The sequence below is a fragment of the Pseudorasbora parva genome, chromosome 8, assembly GCF_024679245.1.
Source record: "Pseudorasbora parva isolate DD20220531a chromosome 8, ASM2467924v1, whole genome shotgun sequence".
Taxonomy (NCBI): domain Eukaryota; kingdom Metazoa; phylum Chordata; class Actinopteri; order Cypriniformes; family Gobionidae; genus Pseudorasbora; species Pseudorasbora parva.
The window spans coordinates 5,921,820-5,941,935 of record NC_090179.1 but is presented as its reverse complement, the minus strand read 5'-3'; the positions used below and the strand labels follow the sequence as shown (position 1 = coordinate 5,941,935).

The window sequence follows — 20,116 nt, the reverse complement described above, 5'->3', positions numbered from 1 at the left end:
AGGTCAGTTTTATCAAGAACTATGCACTGTGGCTTTAATTCAGCGTGAGCAGCGCGGCAAAAATAGACTCTGCTCTGAAACGATCACGGCACTGCCTCTTCTGCTCCTGCGACGCCTCTGCGTGCGGTGTGAATGCTCTAATCTGTTAACATGGGCGCCGGAAAAAACACGGGCTGCTTACGCCCTGATAACACGTGCAGTGTGAAACCGGCCTAACAGTTCAATAAACCATGGAGATGTGTACAAACTAGTAATGGGCGATATGAATAATATGCAATATAAACAATACAAAATTAGCCTACGATAGAGATTTTACTTCTATTGCACTATTGCGATAATGTGTGTTGATGACGCAATCTACCCGTGAAACTTAGAGCCACGAGCTGCAGCTGACTGCAACGCATTATCAAAAAACAAATATTGTCCCTGTTTTTCAATTAATAGATAATAACAAATTAGATTTTCAGTGGTATTTGGACCACTCGAATAGGAAATGTCCCCGGTTTCCACTTCAGGAATCTGGTCACTTTATTGAATGTTATTTGTTTTGTATCCTTCTGTTATTTTATTCACCGTTAACAAACAAACCACATCCATCCCCGCACTTTTGAAAAGTTTTCTACGCCCCTGATTCTAGGCCAAATCGCCAATCCCTAGTACAAACTCTGACACACACACACACACACACACACACACACACACACACACTGTCAAACACACATACATACACACTCACTCACACACAAACGCGCACACACACACACACACACACACACTCAAATGCACATACACAGTCACTCACACAGATACACATATACAGAAACTCAGACACACACATACATACACACACCACACACACACTAACAAACTCGCACACACACACACACACTCTCACTCACTCATATACACACACACACACACTCACTCACATACTCGCATTTACAACTATAAATGTGCGATCTGTACAATGTAACATTGATTACATACACACACACAGATACACATACACACACACAGACAGAAAGACACACACGTTTGTTTTTGTGAAATGTGGGGACATTCCATAGGCGTAATGGTTTTTATACTGTACAAACCGTATTTTCTATGCCCTTACACCAGGCACGGCGGCAGGATTCCAGTTTTGGATGGGCTAGACCAATTGTGGGTGGGCCTTAATTTAAAAACGTTATCAAGTCAAAGGCGTCGATTACAGGGGGGACGGGGGGACACGTACCCACCAGATTTCGTCATGAGTCATTTTGTACCCACCACTTTTTTTGTTGAAAACCTTTTTTTTTTTTGTTGAAAGAAAGAAAGAAAGAAAGAAATTCTTCAACGCAAGACAGTTGCGTTGCCACTGAATTTTTTTCATTATCGTGAGGCGGCGCTCCTCCAAACAAGTTCACGGAATGGAAACCCACGACGGAAAGCAAATCGTGTTTTCTTTATTTTACAATAGCACAATGCAAGTAAACACTTTGCAATTTTGAACAATGTATTTCTCTTATTATCTGTATGACCAAAATGACAGATTTTATTTGTTTCCTCTGCTCGTTCGCGCGGCCGCCTCGCGCTCGCACATATTCCAGCACTGCAAACATCGCAGTCAGTTCATTATCAAAATAAAATAGCCAACCTAATATATAAGAAGTTACACAGCTGAGATTAAATAGTCAGTAATAGCCAACATTTCGTGCCATTCAGCGTGAGCACTGCACCACTGTGGTGTTTCCAAGTAAAGACCCTCTGCGGGACGGATTTTATGTTATACCTTCTCTTAACCTTCTCCCGCTCCAGCCCGCAACATTCATGTTTTGTCCCGCTCCCGTCCGCATAAAAGTATAAATAGTTTTTCTCTGTAGTACGTCCATGACACTATTTCAAGTAATTTAATGTAAAAGCAAGCGTGTGCATGCGTGGGTTGGCGTGGCAGAATACGCGCAAAGGGTGCCCCCTTCATAATTCCAAAGAAGATATCTCAGTTTATTGTGATCTCACAAAGCTCTGTAATCAATAAAAATGACTGTACAATGAATCTTCCAAAATGTCAACACTTTCTTTGCTATAATCAGACGATTTGTCAGCATATAGAATTCAGCACTGCGCAAAAAACTCCTTTGAGTGGATCTTAAATACATCTGTTTGGCCATAACGTTCCAGAAATAAACACATATTGGTTACATCGCACAATGCAGCAAAAACATGTTATACTTTGCCTGCGTGCGCCTGTAAATCTTTTTTTATTTCGTTTTAGTTGTTCTTTTTGGTTTTGTGCAATAGATGAATAACAATTTATTTGTTTCTAGATGTTTTATTTTTAGATATTCCTATTTTGCGGGAGTCCCGCAAATAGTTTTATTCACCCGCAATCCGCACACACGCGAGTAGCACACACACCTCACCGCCTGCGCTCAGCCAAATCTAGTTAAAAGCATTTATTTCACACTGGTTTTAGTTTTCTTTACTAATTTCTAATGAATTACTATGAAATTTATAATTAAATGAAAAGATATATGGATTTTTGTATACATTTTTATTAATTTACATTAGTCAGCTACAGGACATCGTCTTTCAAAACATGACCCGTGCGAAATAGAGAAAAAAATTAATCCATCATTGTACCCAGCACTTCTGAAAATGCACTTCTGAATGCGTCTCTGTCCCCAGCACATTTCAAACCATACTGACGCCCATGTATCAAGTCACTGTTTAACCTAATAAAAATGACTGACTGATATACTGTAATAGCTTATATGGAAGCTATATTTTCTAGGGAGGTCCCGATCAGGTTTTGTCTAACGTAACGCTGTACTTCCTGGTTTGCTGCGGGGCATTCTGGGAGCTGTAGTTTCCAGCTGTGGTTTCCTACTTGCAGAAAAGACTGCATGCATCTTGCACAGGCGTTTGGTAGGACTTGAATGTGGTGAAAAATGTTTTAAGTGAAGCATGTACATAAATTATGAGATGATGATTATCATTATAATATATTAGTAATATTATATATTTGTATTTTGATTAATGTTATTTATTGTTGTTTGTTGTCATTGTCTGTAGTATGCACATGAAATTGAAATTCTCTATCTCGCTTAGGGCAACCAAAGAGCTAGAGCCGGCCCTGTTCGGGGAATACTCCCCCGAGAAAATTTAGATTTTTCTGATCAACATATGTGCATTTTTAAGACGTTTGAAGGCCCCAAAAAAATTATAAAAATGATATTCTACACTTCTATAAATTGAGAAACCATAAGCAAAAGGTGGATAAACACTGAGTCAATGTTCAGAAAGTATTAATATGTTTTGAACTTTGTTCTATAGCTGCATTTTACGATGTGTTTGTTGTCAAACTTAACTTTATTTCTTTTTAAATTAGAATTTGTATTGACAAAATATTTTAGTTTTTTTCTTTTCTTTCTATTAGCCTATATCAGATAACATTTTAATCTGTCATATGCTCATGTTACACCACATACTCCACCTATGGGGCAGGTTGTCACATTTCACTTCCATTATTTCAGGGTAAATCAAGAAAAAAGTATAGACTGTATTGCTGAAACAAAACCACGTAATTGTAGCTACTATAGACGTGGGAAATTAATGTGGGAAAAAATAAATACTCTGAACCCCAAGTGGATTTACACAAACTGAGACAGTCAAAAATTCACATTCTGCCTAATCTGATGAAATCACGTTCATTAATGTTTATTTTCCACTCACATTGACAAAATGTTACATTAGAAAAAAATACATTATGAATCACCTGAATTATGAAATTCGCGCTAAGTATCTTCTGTGAATGTAAAGCCCGCCTACTTTGATTTGATTGGTCATCTCAAATGTAGGCTATATGGTAATATTTAGATGAGCGCCGCGGCGACAAACCGCTGAGGCAGCTCCGATGAGAAGCGCGCTTGGTGCTGTGCTGTATCATTGCAATACTAAAGTAGTGTTAATGTTATATTATGCATTTATTTCACAACATTTATTATATAGCCTACATCTCAGGGAAATACCTCATCATAGCTGCCTAGGGTTACGTGATTTAAAAAGCAACATCATAACGGGGACAGACAAGTGGAGAAATCAGAAAAATAAAATATTTAGGTGGGTCGGACTCTGTGGACGCAGATGGAAGGCTTCTGTGCCGATCCGGGCATCTATAATAATCAGGGTTTTTAATAAAGGGAAAAACTAATTGATAGGCCAACATTTCTTGAGGCTGTCAAACAGGTAATGTACGTTAATCTACACGTCAACGCCGGGTCTCTGCCGCTTTCAGAAAAAAAGTGAATTTTGAAAAAAGTGGAGATGGTTAGAATAGTACTCCTATTTAAATCCTCACTGCTATCCTTCTCCCTTTGAGCTTTCCATTCTGTGGCTCCGCTGCTTCTGTTTTTTAACCATGTTGGTTGTTTTTTCATGTCTATCTTCGACTTCTACCGCCTGTCTTGCCGATGTCAACAGTTATGCTGATGACTCATCATTGTCATCATCAGACACAGCCAAAAAGCTGATCATGATTTTTTTTTTATGTGTGTGCAAATATATGATTGTTAACACACTTACTAATGATTTTTTTTTATTTTATTTAATCCAATAATAAAGTAAAAAAGAAAAGAAAAAATAAAGGATGAGGCTTGGAGGCCCCCTAGAGGTCGGAGGCCCCCGGGCACCGGCCCAATCGGCCCGTTGGTAAATCTGGCCCTGGTAACAGGAACAGTGTTTAGGATCCATGCGTCCGTTAGTCTTAAAGGGACCGCAGTCATTTGTTATTCAAACTACAAAAAGACAAACGGTCAACTGCTCTTGACTGATCAACTTGTGTAACTTTAATAGTTTCATCTGTAGACTATTGAATTTTATACAAAGAACATTATCCAATGTTGTTTTAAATGTAATTACTATGCATTTTTTTATTCAGTTTCTTATCTGAATGTTAGACCTACCTGAAAATTTAATTTGTATCTTCTATTCTATTGCATTTATTTGTGCTATTGTTTGTAATCTGTTTATTTGTTCTTTCAATTCAATGTACCATTTGAAATCCAGCTTTCTTGTGCTGTGTGTAAGCTATTGCAACACAATTACCCCATTGTAAAAAATACATTGAGATAATTTTAATAGTAATTGATCAATAATTGTTCACATCAAAACGATGCCCAACCCTAAGGAACATGCTGGCCACATTAATTTTTAGTAAAAAATAACAATAATAACAAGTTCTGTTGTCATATTAAGCATCTTATCTTTTTTCTTTTTTCTTTTTTTACTGTGGTATCGATTTAGTATCGATATATCGATATTTAGTCTGGTATCGTATCGAAGTCATAATTTTGGTATCGTGACAACACTAACACACACACAAAGACATGCGCGCACACACACACACACACACACACACACACACACACACACACACACACAAACTCAGTACGTTTTCATTTGAAAAGGTATATTTTTCTCTCCGTTTTGGCCTTCCGTCCACACTGAGGCAGCGTTTTAAGTCAATGAAAACGTATCGTTTTGAAAACGCTCTCCAAAGCGGATACATTTGAAAACGCCGTCTTGGCGCCGTAGTGTGGACTGTGAAAACGGAAAAATGATTGAAAATGATAGTGTGGACGCGGAGCGTTTTTAAATGTATCCGGATTAGTGTAGACATGGCCTCACAAACAGACACTCACAAACACAGACACACACTCACACACAGACACATACACACTCACTCACTCACTCACTCACTCACTCACTCACGAACACACACTCAAAAACACTAACAAACACACACACACACAACACACAGACACATACACATGCAACCACACTCACAAACACACACTCACACACATATAACAGTCACACACACACACTCACTGAGAGAATGGGGCAATAATATTTGTTTCTAAAAGTATCAAAGTAATCATATAGTTTTACACAACAACACTGTTGAAATAAATAATATAATATAAATTGAGACGCACTCTTTACAACCGCTTACAAATCATTAAACGCTGTCGTTGGTTATTTAAAATATCTAATGGATGAACTCCTCTTGAACATTTTACTACTTGTGACGATCTGAGGAAGGAGGACCCAAAAGCAGAAGAATGCTTAACTTCAATTTATTGAAACAATAATAAAGACAGTCCAAACCGCAAGACCCCAAAACAGCTCAGAACTGAAGAGAATGGTCAGGCCGGCAGGAGGTCAGAATCCAGGACAATCAAATCCAAATCATGAGGCGAGAATCAGTGTCAGACAAGCAGGATAGTCAGACGAGGAGCAAACAAAACCAACAGAGACATCCCAACTCACGATCAGAAACAGGCAGGTGTTCACAGCAGAAAGCAGTCCGGAAAGGCAAACGGTAACCCAGAACAATCCAAACTCCAGCGTCAGTAACAGTCCAAATGTTCAGCAGTAAGAGAGCCGTCCAAGACCGATTATGCCGACTGGACCTGTAACTAGATTCCACATTATTTTGTATGTTTTAGTAAAATTATGAACTGATTTACACTTGAATAGTTTTATTAAACAGCAATATTAAATGTAAATACACATTCTGCATTTTTACTTTCTCTAGAAAACTCCTCCTGTATGATTTATAAGCCTTTTGAAAAGTGGGGACATGGGTAATGTCCTCATATTTCACCCTCTCCTGTAATACCTGTGTCATACCCATGGCATTATACACATTTGTGTCCTCATATTTCACAAAAACAAGCACACACACACAGTCACACAAACACAGTCACATACACATGCTCACACACTCACAAACACGCACTCACACACACATAAGTCACATACACACACTCACACACAGACACACACACAGTCACATACATATACACACACACAGTCACATACATATACACACACTCACAAACACTCACAAACTCACACACCCACTTTCAAACACACTCACTCATGAACAAACACACCCTCACACACATAAGTCACATACACACACTCACACACAGACACACACACAGTCACATACATATACACACACACACAGTCACATACACACACTCACAAACTTACACACGCACACACACAGACATGGGCACACACACACACACACACACTAACAAACATGCACACACAATCACAAACTCACATAACACACACACACAACACACACATACACAGTCACATACATACACACTCACTCACTCAGGGACACACACTCACAAACACTCACAAACTCACACGCACACACACACACACACACACACACAACACAGACACACAGTCACATATGCACACACACACACACACACACACACACACACACACACAAACACCCACTCTCAAACACACAAACACACACACACACACACACACACAGTCTCACACACACAGTCACATACACACACATGCGCGCACAAACAGACATGCACACACACTCACATACACACAAACACACACACACACACACACACACACACACACACACACGTTTGTTTTTGTGAAATGTGGGGACATTCCATAGGCGTAATGGTTTTTATACTGTACAAACCGTAATTTCTATCCCCTTACATTGCCCCTGCCACTAAACCTACCCATCACACACACACACACACACACACACACACACACTACCCCTAAACCTACCCATCGCAGGAAACATTCTGCGGTAATGTCCTCATATTTCACCCTCTCCTGTAATACCTGTGTCATACCCATGGCATTATACACATTTGTGTCCTCATATGTCACGAAAATATGCCCCCCCACACACACAACAGACAACACACTCTCACACACACACACACACAAACACACACTCATAAAGACACTTACTCACAAACACGCACACATACATTCACACACACACGCATACATTCACACACACACACACACACACACACACACACACATACACACACACACACACACACACACACACACACACACACACACACACACACACACACACACACACACACACTGACACACACACACACACTTTCTCTCTCTCTCTCTCTCACACACACACACTTTCTTACACACATTGGGTTTCCATGTTTTATGGGTCTTTCCACAGAAATAATGTTGTTTTACTGAACAAACTGTATATTCTCTCCTCTAATCCTAACTGATGTATTTTAACAACGTGAACTAATGAGTATTTATATATATTTCATATTGACAGCATTGTGTTGTTTATTTAGTGTAAGTGCTCATGTTTAGCTTTGGAGATAGACTTAATGTGTGTCATTGTTCTCTACAGGTTGATGAGCTGTGGTGTCACAGATGAAGGTTGTGCTGCTCTGGCTTCAGCTCTGAGATCAAACCCCTCACACCTGAGAGATCTGAATCTGACTCTGAATAATCTAGGAGACTCAGGAGTGAAGCTGCTCTCTGCTGTGCTGGAGAATCCTCTCTGTAAACTGGAGACACTGAGGTAAGATCGTACCTGCAAAAGGCTTAATTTTTCTGACACAAATTTTTGAAATGTAGGCTTACATCTTTAAATTTTTCTGAGAAATGCTTGGTTTTCACCAAACACGTAGTCATATCGTATTGTATCGATATCGAGATATCTGGCATGAAAATCAAGATATTCAATTTTGTCCATATCGTTCAGCCCTAGTGGTAAGATCATACGTGACTCTGATATGAAACTGAGTCTCTGTGTGTGACGAGCAGGGCGGGCGAGAGCCGTGAGAGGACGGTGTGAGGCCGGTGGAGGGATTGCAAATGAGCATCACCTGCGCATCACACTGTGAATTTTATCATTTAATGTATTCATAAAGTAACAAAATTGAAAAGAGGAATCAAACTATTGTCACATTTAGAGCTGTCACTAACGGTTATTTTAGTAATCGAGTATTCGGTCGATTATTTTGAAGATTAATCGAATAATTAATCACAGTAATTGACCAATATATCGGTTTCCCAGTATTTTCCCTGATATGTAAGCATTTTCCCATTATTGGGGATCGCTTTTGTAATATCGGATGCTCAGATAAATCTTGTGGACGTTTTGAAAACTGTGCAAGCGCGCCATTAAAGCACTCCTCTGAGGGGAAATGAGTCCACAACAGTTCAAAGGTCAAATAACTTGCATCCCTTTAGCCTGGCTAAAACCAGTAGTAACTGAGCTATGGTCTGGCAAAGCTTCATAGACAAATCATTTCCAAAGGGCCGTCACCAACAGACGTTTCTCAAATGCCTCTGGTCGCAATTGGATAGACCTAAAACCAATCAGAGCGATGAAGGAGATGACGATGGCAGAATGGAGAAACATCTGAGACAGCAATTCTTTTGTGTTGTATTTGTGATTTCGAGGAAGATGTTCCAATGGCTTCTGACGACTTTTGCTGTTGTTGTAAAAGAAATATGATAATAGCTGATAATAGTGTCCATCACCAATCCATCAACATTTTTGCAAAATTTGGAAACCCTAATATCATCTCAGACTGACTGAAACATCTCTGATTGACGGTCAAACAGAAAACATCATCTCTGATCGCATTTGACCCCATTGTAAGGCATTTGTATTGTAAAATAATATTGATGAGTCTTTGGAAAGTTGTGTCTCACGCGTTAGCAGTGCGTTGGCAGGGCAGAAGCAGTGCGTATGGAGAGCAGGAGCCGCGCGCTCCCGTTGGTCATTCACACTGGTAGCGTTTGTCTCGCGCAGCTGAACCGCAGCTCGTGTAATGCAAATACAGACGAGTATTGTCCATTCTGTCACATTTTCCGGTGTTCTCCTCCGACTCTGTCATTCTCGTGCTTTGATTCATGATGGTCAGCGCATCATATATGCTGCAAATGCGACCGTTTTCCCCTCTGTCCCAAAAACACATGCATATAACATGCTGTATATAGTTCACATGATAAAAGTAACCTTAAAGTTAAGATATGCCTCTGGGTTTAATCATTTAAATGGCCCGTTGAAGTTTGGGCAGAAACTTTTGGCAGTGATGTGCTTTCATGCATTTAATTTATTTTTTCACAGCGCAGGATGTCATGTGGTGATAATGAAACTCACAGAACACTTCACTTCATGATTTTATGCTGAAATTTGTAATTATTCATGTTAACCAGGTCAGTTTTATCAAGAACTATGCGCTGTGGCTTTAATTCAGCGTGAGCAGCGCGGCAAAAATAGACTGTGCTCTGAAACGATCGCGGCACTGCCTCTTCTGCTCCTGCGACGCCTCTGCGTGCGGTGTGAATGCTCTAATCTGTTAACATGGGCGCCGAAAAAAACACGGGCTGCTTACGCCCTGATAACACGTGCAGTGTGAAACCGGCCCAACAGTTCAATAAACCATGGAGATGTGTACAAACTAGTAATGGGCGATATGAATAATATGCAATATAAACAATACAAAATTAGCCTATGATAGAGATTTTACTTCTATTACACTATTGCGATAATGTGTGTTGATGACGCAATCTACCCGTGAAACTTAGAGCCACGAGCTGCAACTGACTGCAACGCATCATCAAAAATCATCATATCATAATCAAACTAAATCATAAAGATTATTAATGTTAATAATAATATAGGGAGGCCACAACACCAAAAAACATTCAAACAAATATTGTCCCTGTTTTTCAATTAATAGATAATAACAAATTAGATTTTCAGTGGTATTTGGACCACTCGAATAGGAAATGTCCCAGGTTTCCACTTCAGGAATCTGGTCACTTTATTGTATGTTATTCGTTTTGTATCCTTCTGTTATTTTATTCATCGTTAACAAACAAACCACATCCATCCCCGCACTTTTGAAAAGTTTTCTACGCCCCTGATTCTAGGCCAAATCGCCAATCCCTAGTACAAACTCTGACACACACACACACACACACACTGTCACACACACACTGTCACACACACACACACACACACACACACTGTCACACACACATACATACACACTCACTCACACACAAACACACACTCAAATGCACATACACAGTCACTCACACAGATACACATACACAGAAAGTCAGACACACACATGCATACACACACCACACACACACTAACAAACTAAATTTACACATCACACACACACACACACACACACACTGCCCCACACTGGCTTTGGGTGCTCGAGCCCCTGCCCTTTTTCAAAATAAATCAAAAGTGCCCCTTTAAGACAAATATTAATGATAATATTTGTGGTCAATGAAACAAAATAAATTTGACTTATAATAACATGACAATCTGTACAATAGTAACGAACGGCTCAAAAGTCGGAAATATCTGTTTATTTTCCATATCAGTCGGTCTGGGGCGTTGCCGTGACGCGTTGCTATAGGTTGCGTGCGTTTTACCGGCTGATTTTCCACAGTCTGTTCGGAAACGGCTCTCTTGTCATATATGGTTCTTTCAGAGAGTGTCTGTGGCTTTACGGGGGAAAATAAAACAAACATTTTTTTTCATCAGAAAAAATTAAAGCTAATGTGTCGATTTAAATTAAAAATCTCTCTTATATATTTCATAAATGGCAGTTTGTCATGTATAATAACGTTACACCAACCAATCGTGATCTGGCAAAACAAGTTGAAACAAATCGGTTGAAAATGTAATAAATCAAATTTCATCGCTGACAGGATGTTAACTGCCAAAAAAAGCACCGCACAAAACCACGCAGCACCAAAAGTCGCATTAATGGTAAGTAGTATTACTTGTATTTTTGATGCAGCGTTTACTATTTGATGAATCTGTCAAAGTTAATGAAGCCCAGCGCCACCTACAGGCCGATTGTGTGAAGAGGAGGCTGGCCAAATGGTGAAAGGACTTTATTATATTACCAGTGTTGATAATTATGCAGCATTATGAAAGAAGTCTCTTATGCTCATTAAGCCTGCATTTATTTGATCAAAAACAGCAATATTGTGAAATATTAATCCAATAATGGTTTTCTATTTTAATAGACTTTAAAATATAATTTATTCCTGTGATCAAAGCTGAATTTATCATCATTACTCCAGTCTTCAGTGTCACATGATCCTTCAGGAATCATTCTAAAATTATGATTTAATGTCAATGTTGGAAACCGATGCGCTGCTTAATATTTATTTATAACCTGCTGTGATACTCTTCAAGATTTTCTGATTAATAAAAAGTTAAAAAGAACACTATTTTATTCTGTATTTTTGATTAAATAAATGCAGGCTTGATGAGCGTAAGAGACTTCTTGCAACAACATGAAATAGTATCCAAACTTTACACACACACACACGGTCATACACATACACACACACACAGATACACATACACAGTCGCTTTCTCACTCACTCACTCACTCACTCACTCACTCTCACACACACACACACAACACAGTCACATACATAGACACACAGTCACACACACAGACAAACACACTCACGAACACACATACAGTCACACACACACGCACACAGACAGACACACATTCACACACACATAAGTCACATACACACAGACACACTCACTCACGAACACACACACACTCACAAACTCTCACATAGTCACATACACACACACACACACAACACACACATAACACAGTAACATACACAGACACACACACAGTCACAAACACACTCACTCACAAACACACACACACTCACACTCACACACACTCACACACACATTCACACACTCACAAATACTCTCACAGACACACAGTCACATACACATACACTCACAAACTCACAAAGACCCTTACGAACACACACACAGTCACAAACATTCACAACTCTCACACATTCTCACACACACACACACACACACACACACACACACACACACACACACGACACACACACACGACACACACAGTCACATACATACACACACAGCCACACACACACACCAACAGTCACATACACACACTAGTGTTGTCAAAAATATTGATATTTCGATATGTATCGATACTGGAATATCTGAAACGATGCGATTCTCAGTTTTTACAGTATCGATACCAGCTGCGCTCTCTCCGACCGAAAGCGAGCTGACACACACCGGCATATTCTCACTCAGCCCGGTTAACCTCTGAGCACGGCGAACGCGTGTTCTGCTGGACTTTTTCCTCATGACAGTGTGTTAGTGTGTGATCGGTCTGAATTTCGCGCGGGATTGCACATAAATTAATTCTACTAATCCCCGCAGATTTCGTGCTCACATCTGAAGCGCACACACACACACACACACAGCCTACCGTAATAAAGCCGCCTCTGAACTGATACAAGTGCAAACATTTGCTTCTTTTTCCAGCTTATTATTGGTCAAATACACTCAAAGAATGATCAGTGCACATCTGGAAGAGTATTAACGTAAACACAGTCGCAAACAGTTCAGGAAGAACGAGTAACAGGCAGGCACGGATTTAGAAAGCAGAGGCCCCTGGGCGCAGAATTTTGGAAGCCCGATTTAAACCCGACCTTTGTTCAATATGTGGCCGTTTTGACGAGAACGAGCCTGTAATGAGCAAAGCGCAGCGAAGCGGACTGGTGAGGCTCATGATAAAACTACATTTAGTTTTCAGTTTTCTCCTCAGCGACTGTACAGCCGAATAACATTTTGTTGCACTATTTTCATGTTTAACACTTTGAAGCTGCTTTGAAACAATCATCATTGTAAAAGCGCTATAGGCTATAAATAAAGCTGACTTGACTCCGCTCAATAATCCGCAGCGCGCGCTCATGATCCGCTCACCGGTAAACTGATGTTTGCTCAAATCCAGCTCAGACATTTATCTGTAGCTTACTTTGTTGTAGCCATTAAACAATGTGTTTTTTCCTTCATATTTGTTTAAATATTATAATATTATTTTTACATTTCATCTGATTATGATAAGTGAAAAGATGCGAGTGGGTCAGAAATGATTTTGGTGGTTATATTTAGTTTAATATTAAGTTTTGTTTTGTAGAAAGCATTTATTTCGTTTTGTTTAAATTGTATCTTAATTTTAAAAAAAGGTTTCTTGGGCCAATTGCCTGGATTTAATAAATAAAAAGCAAATAGCAGACAATCGCGAGGTGAAGTCGTGGGAGTGATTGCTTTCATTTCATCTCATGAACTGGAGCGCGCGTCTCATAAATAAACCGAAACTCAGCAGCTACTTGCCTCACAGACATGAGAAATATGCGTATAGAAAACTTGAAATGTCCACTTTTAAAAGAAACGATTCGAAGATATTTAATTAAGCAAAGTGCAGTGTTCACGCGAGCAGCTCTTGACTCAGAGCGTTTCTGTTTATAATGCTGCGCTCCATCACTGCTCGAGCTGTGAGTTTAACGCGCATTTCTACACTAATCCTGACTTTTGCAACTTAGTAGCCTACACATTTGTTTCTTAGTTGTTGTATTAGTTCTTACTTTGCTAAATATGTATATATCATTTCTGATTATAGCATAGCTTTCTGCCCACCCAATTAGACTAGTAAAGTAGGCTAATGATTAAAAAAACAAACACTTGATCACTGGCCCGGCCCTACCCGACCCGAGGATAGTGCAGGGAAATCTCAGCCCGACCCGGCCCGCGGGTCGGTTCGGGTCAGGCTCGGGCTCGGGTAGAGAATCTCAACTCTATTCCCTTTTCCCATCACATATCAGATCGGAAAGGCATTTATTTTCAATAAAAAGTGAGAAAATGTTTGAAAAGTGGAAATAAAGCGTCAAATGTGTTTAATAATAAGTGCTTCTCGGTTAGGGGTAGGCCTAGGAAAACAGACGTGCTGAATTAGAATAGAGACGATAAAAGTGAGTGGGGTGGGGTGGAGGGGTGGGGGGCGCAAAACTCCATCTCGCCTAGGGCAACCAAAGAGCTAGAGCCGGCCCTGTTCGGGGAATACTCCCCCGAGAAAATTTAGATTTTTCTGATCAACATATGTGCATTTTTAAGACGTTTGAAGGCCCCAAAAATATTAAAAAATGATATTCTATACTTTTATAAATTGAGAAACCATAAGCAAAAGGTGGATAAACACTGAGTCAATGTTTAGAAAGTATTAATATGTTTTGAACTATGTTGTATAGCTGCATTTTACGATGTGTTTGTTGTCAAACTTAACTTTATTTCTTTTTAAATTAGAATTTGTATTGACAAAATATTTTAGTTTTTTTCTTTTCTTCTATTAGCCTATATCAGATAACATTTTAATCTGTCATATGCTCATGTTACACCACATACTCCACCTATGGGGCAGGTTGTCACATTTCACTTCCATTATTTCAGGGTAAATCAAGAAAAAAGTATAGACTGTATTGCTGAAACAAAACCACGTAATTGTAGCTACTATAGACGTGGGAAATTAATGTGGGAAAAAATAAATACTCTGAACCCCAAGTGGATTTACACAAACTGAGACAGTCAAAAATTCACATTCTGCCTAATCTGATGAAATCACGTTCATTAATGTTTATTTTCCCCTCACATTGACAAAATATGTTACATTAGAAGAAAATACATTAAGAATCACCTGAATTATGAAATTCGCGCTAAGTATCTTCTGTGAATGTAAAGCCCGCCTACTTTGATTTGATTGGTCATCTCAAATGTAGGCTATATGGTAATATTTTGATGAGCGTCGCGGTGACAAACCGCTGAGGCAGCTCCGATGAGAAGCGCGCTTGGTGCTGTGCTGTATCATTGCAATACTAAAGTAGTGTTAATGCTATATTATGCATTTATTTCACAACATTTATTATATAGCCTACATCTCAGGGAAATACCTCATCATAGCTGCCAGGGTTACGTGATTTAAAAAGCAACATCATAACGGGGACAGACAAGTGGAGAAATCAGAAAAATAAAATATTTAGGTGGGTCGGACTCTGTGGACGCAGATGGAAGGCTTCTGTGCCGATCCGGGCATCTATAATAATCAGGGTTTTTAATAAAGGGAAAAAGTAATTGATAGGCCAACATTTCTTGAGGCTGTCAAACAGGTAATGTACGTTAATCTACACGTCAACGCCGGGTCTCTGCCGCTTTCAGAAAAAAAGTGAATTTTGAAAAAAGTGGAGATGGTTAGAATAGTACTCCTATTTAAATCCTCACTGCTATCCTTCTCCCTTTTAGCTTTCCATTTTGTAGCTCCGCTGCTTCCGTTTTTTAACCATGCTGGTTGTTTTTTCACGTCTATCTTCGACTTCTACCGCCTGTCTTGCCGCTGTCAACAGTTATGCTGATGACTCATCATTGTCATCATCAGACACAGCCAAAATGCTGATCATGATTGTTTTTTTTTGTATGTGTGTGCAAATATATGATTGTTAACACACTTACTAATGATTTTTTTTATTTTATTTAATCCAGTAATAAAGTAAAAAAAAAAGGATGAGGCTTGGAGGCCCCCTAGAGGTCGGAGGCCCCCGGGCACCGGCCCAATCGGCCCGTTGGTAAATCTGGCCCTGGTAACAGGAACAGTGTTTAGGATCCATGCGTCCGTTAGTCTTAAAGGGACCGCAGTCATTAGGGGTTCAAGCCTGAAGGGCTGAAACCCTATTGTTATTGTTAATTTTCCCATGATGCATCATTCTCCATCTAAAACTGATCGGGCAGACCAAACCATAAGTCGCAGAGACTTGAAACTTTCAGGGCTGGTGGTACTCACACCGACTACCTACGCCACCGAGGCACGCCCCGATCGGCCTGACGGGGGCGCTACAGCGAGCAAAAGTACGAAACGGCTCATAACTCCTTAACCGTTAGGCGTGGGCTCAAGTGTCTTATATCGTTGGAATCCTTGAATTGGGGCGGACAAAACGCATGCCTCGGATTGCCTCGTCACCCTGGGAAAAATTTCGGGAATTTTGGCATTTTCCAAAAACCTACTTTTGCGAACTAGTCCTAGGTTTTTGGCCCGACCGGAACCAAACCAGCGCAGCCAGATTCTCTGGAGTCTGAATGTCAATAATTAGTAAAAAAAAGTGCAAATTTGGGTTCACAGTCCCTAAGGGCCGCCAAAACGTTTGAGGTGGGAGGGGCCCCTTTTACTCAATTGGCTATTACTCGTCAACGGAACGAGATATTGTCACCAAACTCAGCACGCCTATGTAAGAGCTCACTCTGTGGCTGCGTGAAAAAGGACACGGCGGACCGCCACTCGGTGGCGCTATAGCAACTAAAAAGCTGTCAAAATGATGCATTTCTATGGAAAATCCCATTCAATGGCTGAAAGCGGCCCTCTTCCTGCCTGATTTGCATACAGCGTCACCAAATCAAGCGTGCGCATGCGTCACGTGATGCTAAAGAAGCTGGCAGACTTTAGTGGTGCTTCAACTCTTATAAAGGGGAAAAATGCTCCATATTATTCTGTGCAAAACGACCTTTAAATGACCGAAAAAGGGTCTGCTCTGCGCAAAACTTCACCAAATCGGCTGAGGACGTGCGCCATATAAGCATGTCAAAACGCTTGATTTTCGGGCTGCTGGTTACAAAAACTTTATCAAGCGTTTTGACATGCCCATCGGGGGGGAAAAATGTCGATTTTCATATTTTCAGCTCATTTATCATGCGAATGTGGTGCTTTTTTTAACCTTTAAAACTGTAAAACCTCTACCGATGGCCCGATCTCCGTAAAAGTTTGCACGCTTCTTTGGGATAATATGGCGCACGTCCTCAGCCGATTTGGTGAAGTTTTGCGCAGAGCAGACCCTTTTTCGGTCATTTAAAGGCTCTTTATATAGCAACTAAAAAGCTGTCAAAATGATGCATTTCTATGGAAAATCCCGTTCAATGGCTGAAAGCGGCCCTCTTCCTGCCTGATTTGCATACAGCGTCACCAAATCAAGCGTGCGCATGCGTCACGTGATGCTAAAGAAGCTGGCAGACTTTAGTGGTGCTTCAACTCTTATAAAGGGGAAAAATGCTCCATATTATTCTGTGCAAAACGACCTTTAAATGACCGAAAAAGGGTCTGCTCTGCGCAAAACTTCACCAAATCGGCTGAGGACGTGCGCCATATTATCCCAAAGAAGCGTGCAAACTTTTACGGAGATCGGGCCATCGGTAGAGGTTTTACAGTTTTAAAGGTTAAAAAAAGCACCACATTCGCATGATAAATGAGCTGAAAATATGAAAATCGACATTTTTCCCCCCCGATGGGCATGTCAAAACGCTTGATAAAGTTTTTGTAACCAGCAGCCCGAAAATCAAGTTCTCAGACCCTATCGTTGTTTTTTTTATAGGCTTTTTAAGGCTCTTTTTATGCCCTTTTTATTAGGGGTTCAAGCCTGAAGGGCTGAAACCCTATTGTTATTGTTAATTTTCCCATGATGCATCATTCTCCATCTAAAACTGATCGGGCAGACCAAACCGTAAGTCGCAGAGACTTGAAACTTTCAGGGCTGGTGGTACTCACACCGACTACCTACGCCACCGAGGCACGCCCCGATCGGCCTGACGGGGGCGCTACAGCGAGCAAAAGTACGAAATGGCTCGTAACTCCTTAACCGTTAGGCGTGGGCTCAAGTGTCTTATATCGTTGGAATCCTTGGCTCGGGACGGACAAAACGCATGCCTCGGATTGCCTCGCCCTTCAGGCGCCAGTTTCGAGATATTTTGTTTTTTTTGAAAAACCTACTTTTGTAAACTTCTCCCACATCTTTTCCCTGATTGGAACCAAACCACTGTAGAAATGTTCTTTGGAGGGAGACTTTTAATAATTATGGAAAAAAATCAATTTTCCAATTCTTGGTCGCTAAGTGGAACCAAAATGTTCAACTGGTCGGGGGCCACTTTTACGAAAATGACTATAACTTGTGCATGGAAAGAGATATTTTCGCAAAAGTTGGGTCACATGTCTATGAGCTCATACTCCGGTCACTTGAAAAAAATTGCGATGATTGTCCACTTGGTGGCGCTATAACATGAAAAAACCACAAAAACGGCTATAACCACACGACCACTAGTCCGATTGACTTGAAAATTGGTGTGCGGTGTCTTGGCCCTAGCTACCATTTAGGTCTATGAGGACATTGGCGTATCTCAAAAAACATGACCACCATAGGGCAATGAAATTTGAGCACCTATTATGTTTATGGCTCTGTAATCAGGTGGTGTTGCACACATCCGCAAAATATTGCATATCATATAACAGATCTCCTCATGGTGAACAACTTTGCCTCTGGGGCCATTGCTGTCAATCAAATCGTTAATTAAATATTTGTAATTATGTTAAAAACCTACTTTTGTGAACTTGTCCCTGGTTTTTTGCCCGATCAGAACCAAACCAGTCTAGGACATTTCTTTGGACTCTTTAGATCAATAACTATCAAAAAAAGTTGAACTTTTGCATTTGAATGGCTATAACAGGGCCATTTCAAAAAGAGGCGTGGCAAAATACACTCAAAAGCCTATAAATCCTCAGGGAAAACTCAAAACTTCACGAAAATTGTTGGGTACATGTGGCATAACATGCTGATGAAGCATGCGATGTTTTTAAAGAGATCGGACAATAGGTGGCGCTATAACTGTGAAAAAGCTTTAAAAACCATACATTTCCTACACTGAAAAAAATTTGGAGTCACATTTACTTAAAAAAAGCTAGGCAACTTTTTCCACACAAAAAGTGCTTGTAATATTTACTCGGGGTATTCTAAGTAATATTTACTTACTAGAACCACTTATTTTTTATGTAAAATACACAAGTATATTGTACTGTCAATACTCATCTATATTTATACTCATCTAATATTTCTGAGTTTTGCATGATGCCCCCAGAATGCATTATGGCAGGAAGCATGTCACCATTGTTGAGATTCTTAGGCTGAATCTTTATATCTGTGTGTGAGAAAAGCTTGCAGGAGTTCAAAGTGCTTAGTGTACAGTCTGTTATAAAACGTATTTAACTTTTCTGGTTAAAACTGTGATGGATCTTTTCTAGAATAAAACAAGGTTAATAGTATATTGCTCATACTCAGGTATAAGATTGGTGAATTAAGCCACTACACAATGATCATATTCTGATCATCAAGCGGCCAAAAGCATCTGATCGTGTTTTCTCTGCTTTTCTTGCCATAACAAACCCAGATACAGCAATGAGAGAAACATTAACATTAAAAAGTCATCAAACTGCCCAACTAAAGAAAACACTAATCGCCATAATGGTGACATAAAAAAACTCTCTTGATTCTCAATAGGAGCTTATGTAGCTTT

The 20,116-nt window shown here is 40.0% G+C and overlaps 1 protein-coding gene across 2 annotated transcripts in view; it reads left to right on the top strand.

The window, feature by feature from the left end:
• Positions 1-20,116, top strand: part of LOC137084064 (NACHT, LRR and PYD domains-containing protein 3-like) — a 52,493-nt gene that overhangs the window by 27,079 nt on the left and 5,298 nt on the right. Inside the window, exon 5 of one of the 2 annotated variants that reach the window (XM_067449994.1) lies at positions 8,237-8,410. The exons of the other annotated variant lie outside the window; for it this stretch is intronic. Coding sequence (XP_067306095.1) covers positions 8,237-8,410 — 174 coding nt within the window. The remainder of the gene's footprint in view (positions 1-8,236; positions 8,411-20,116) is intronic. 2 annotated transcript variants of the gene reach the window in all.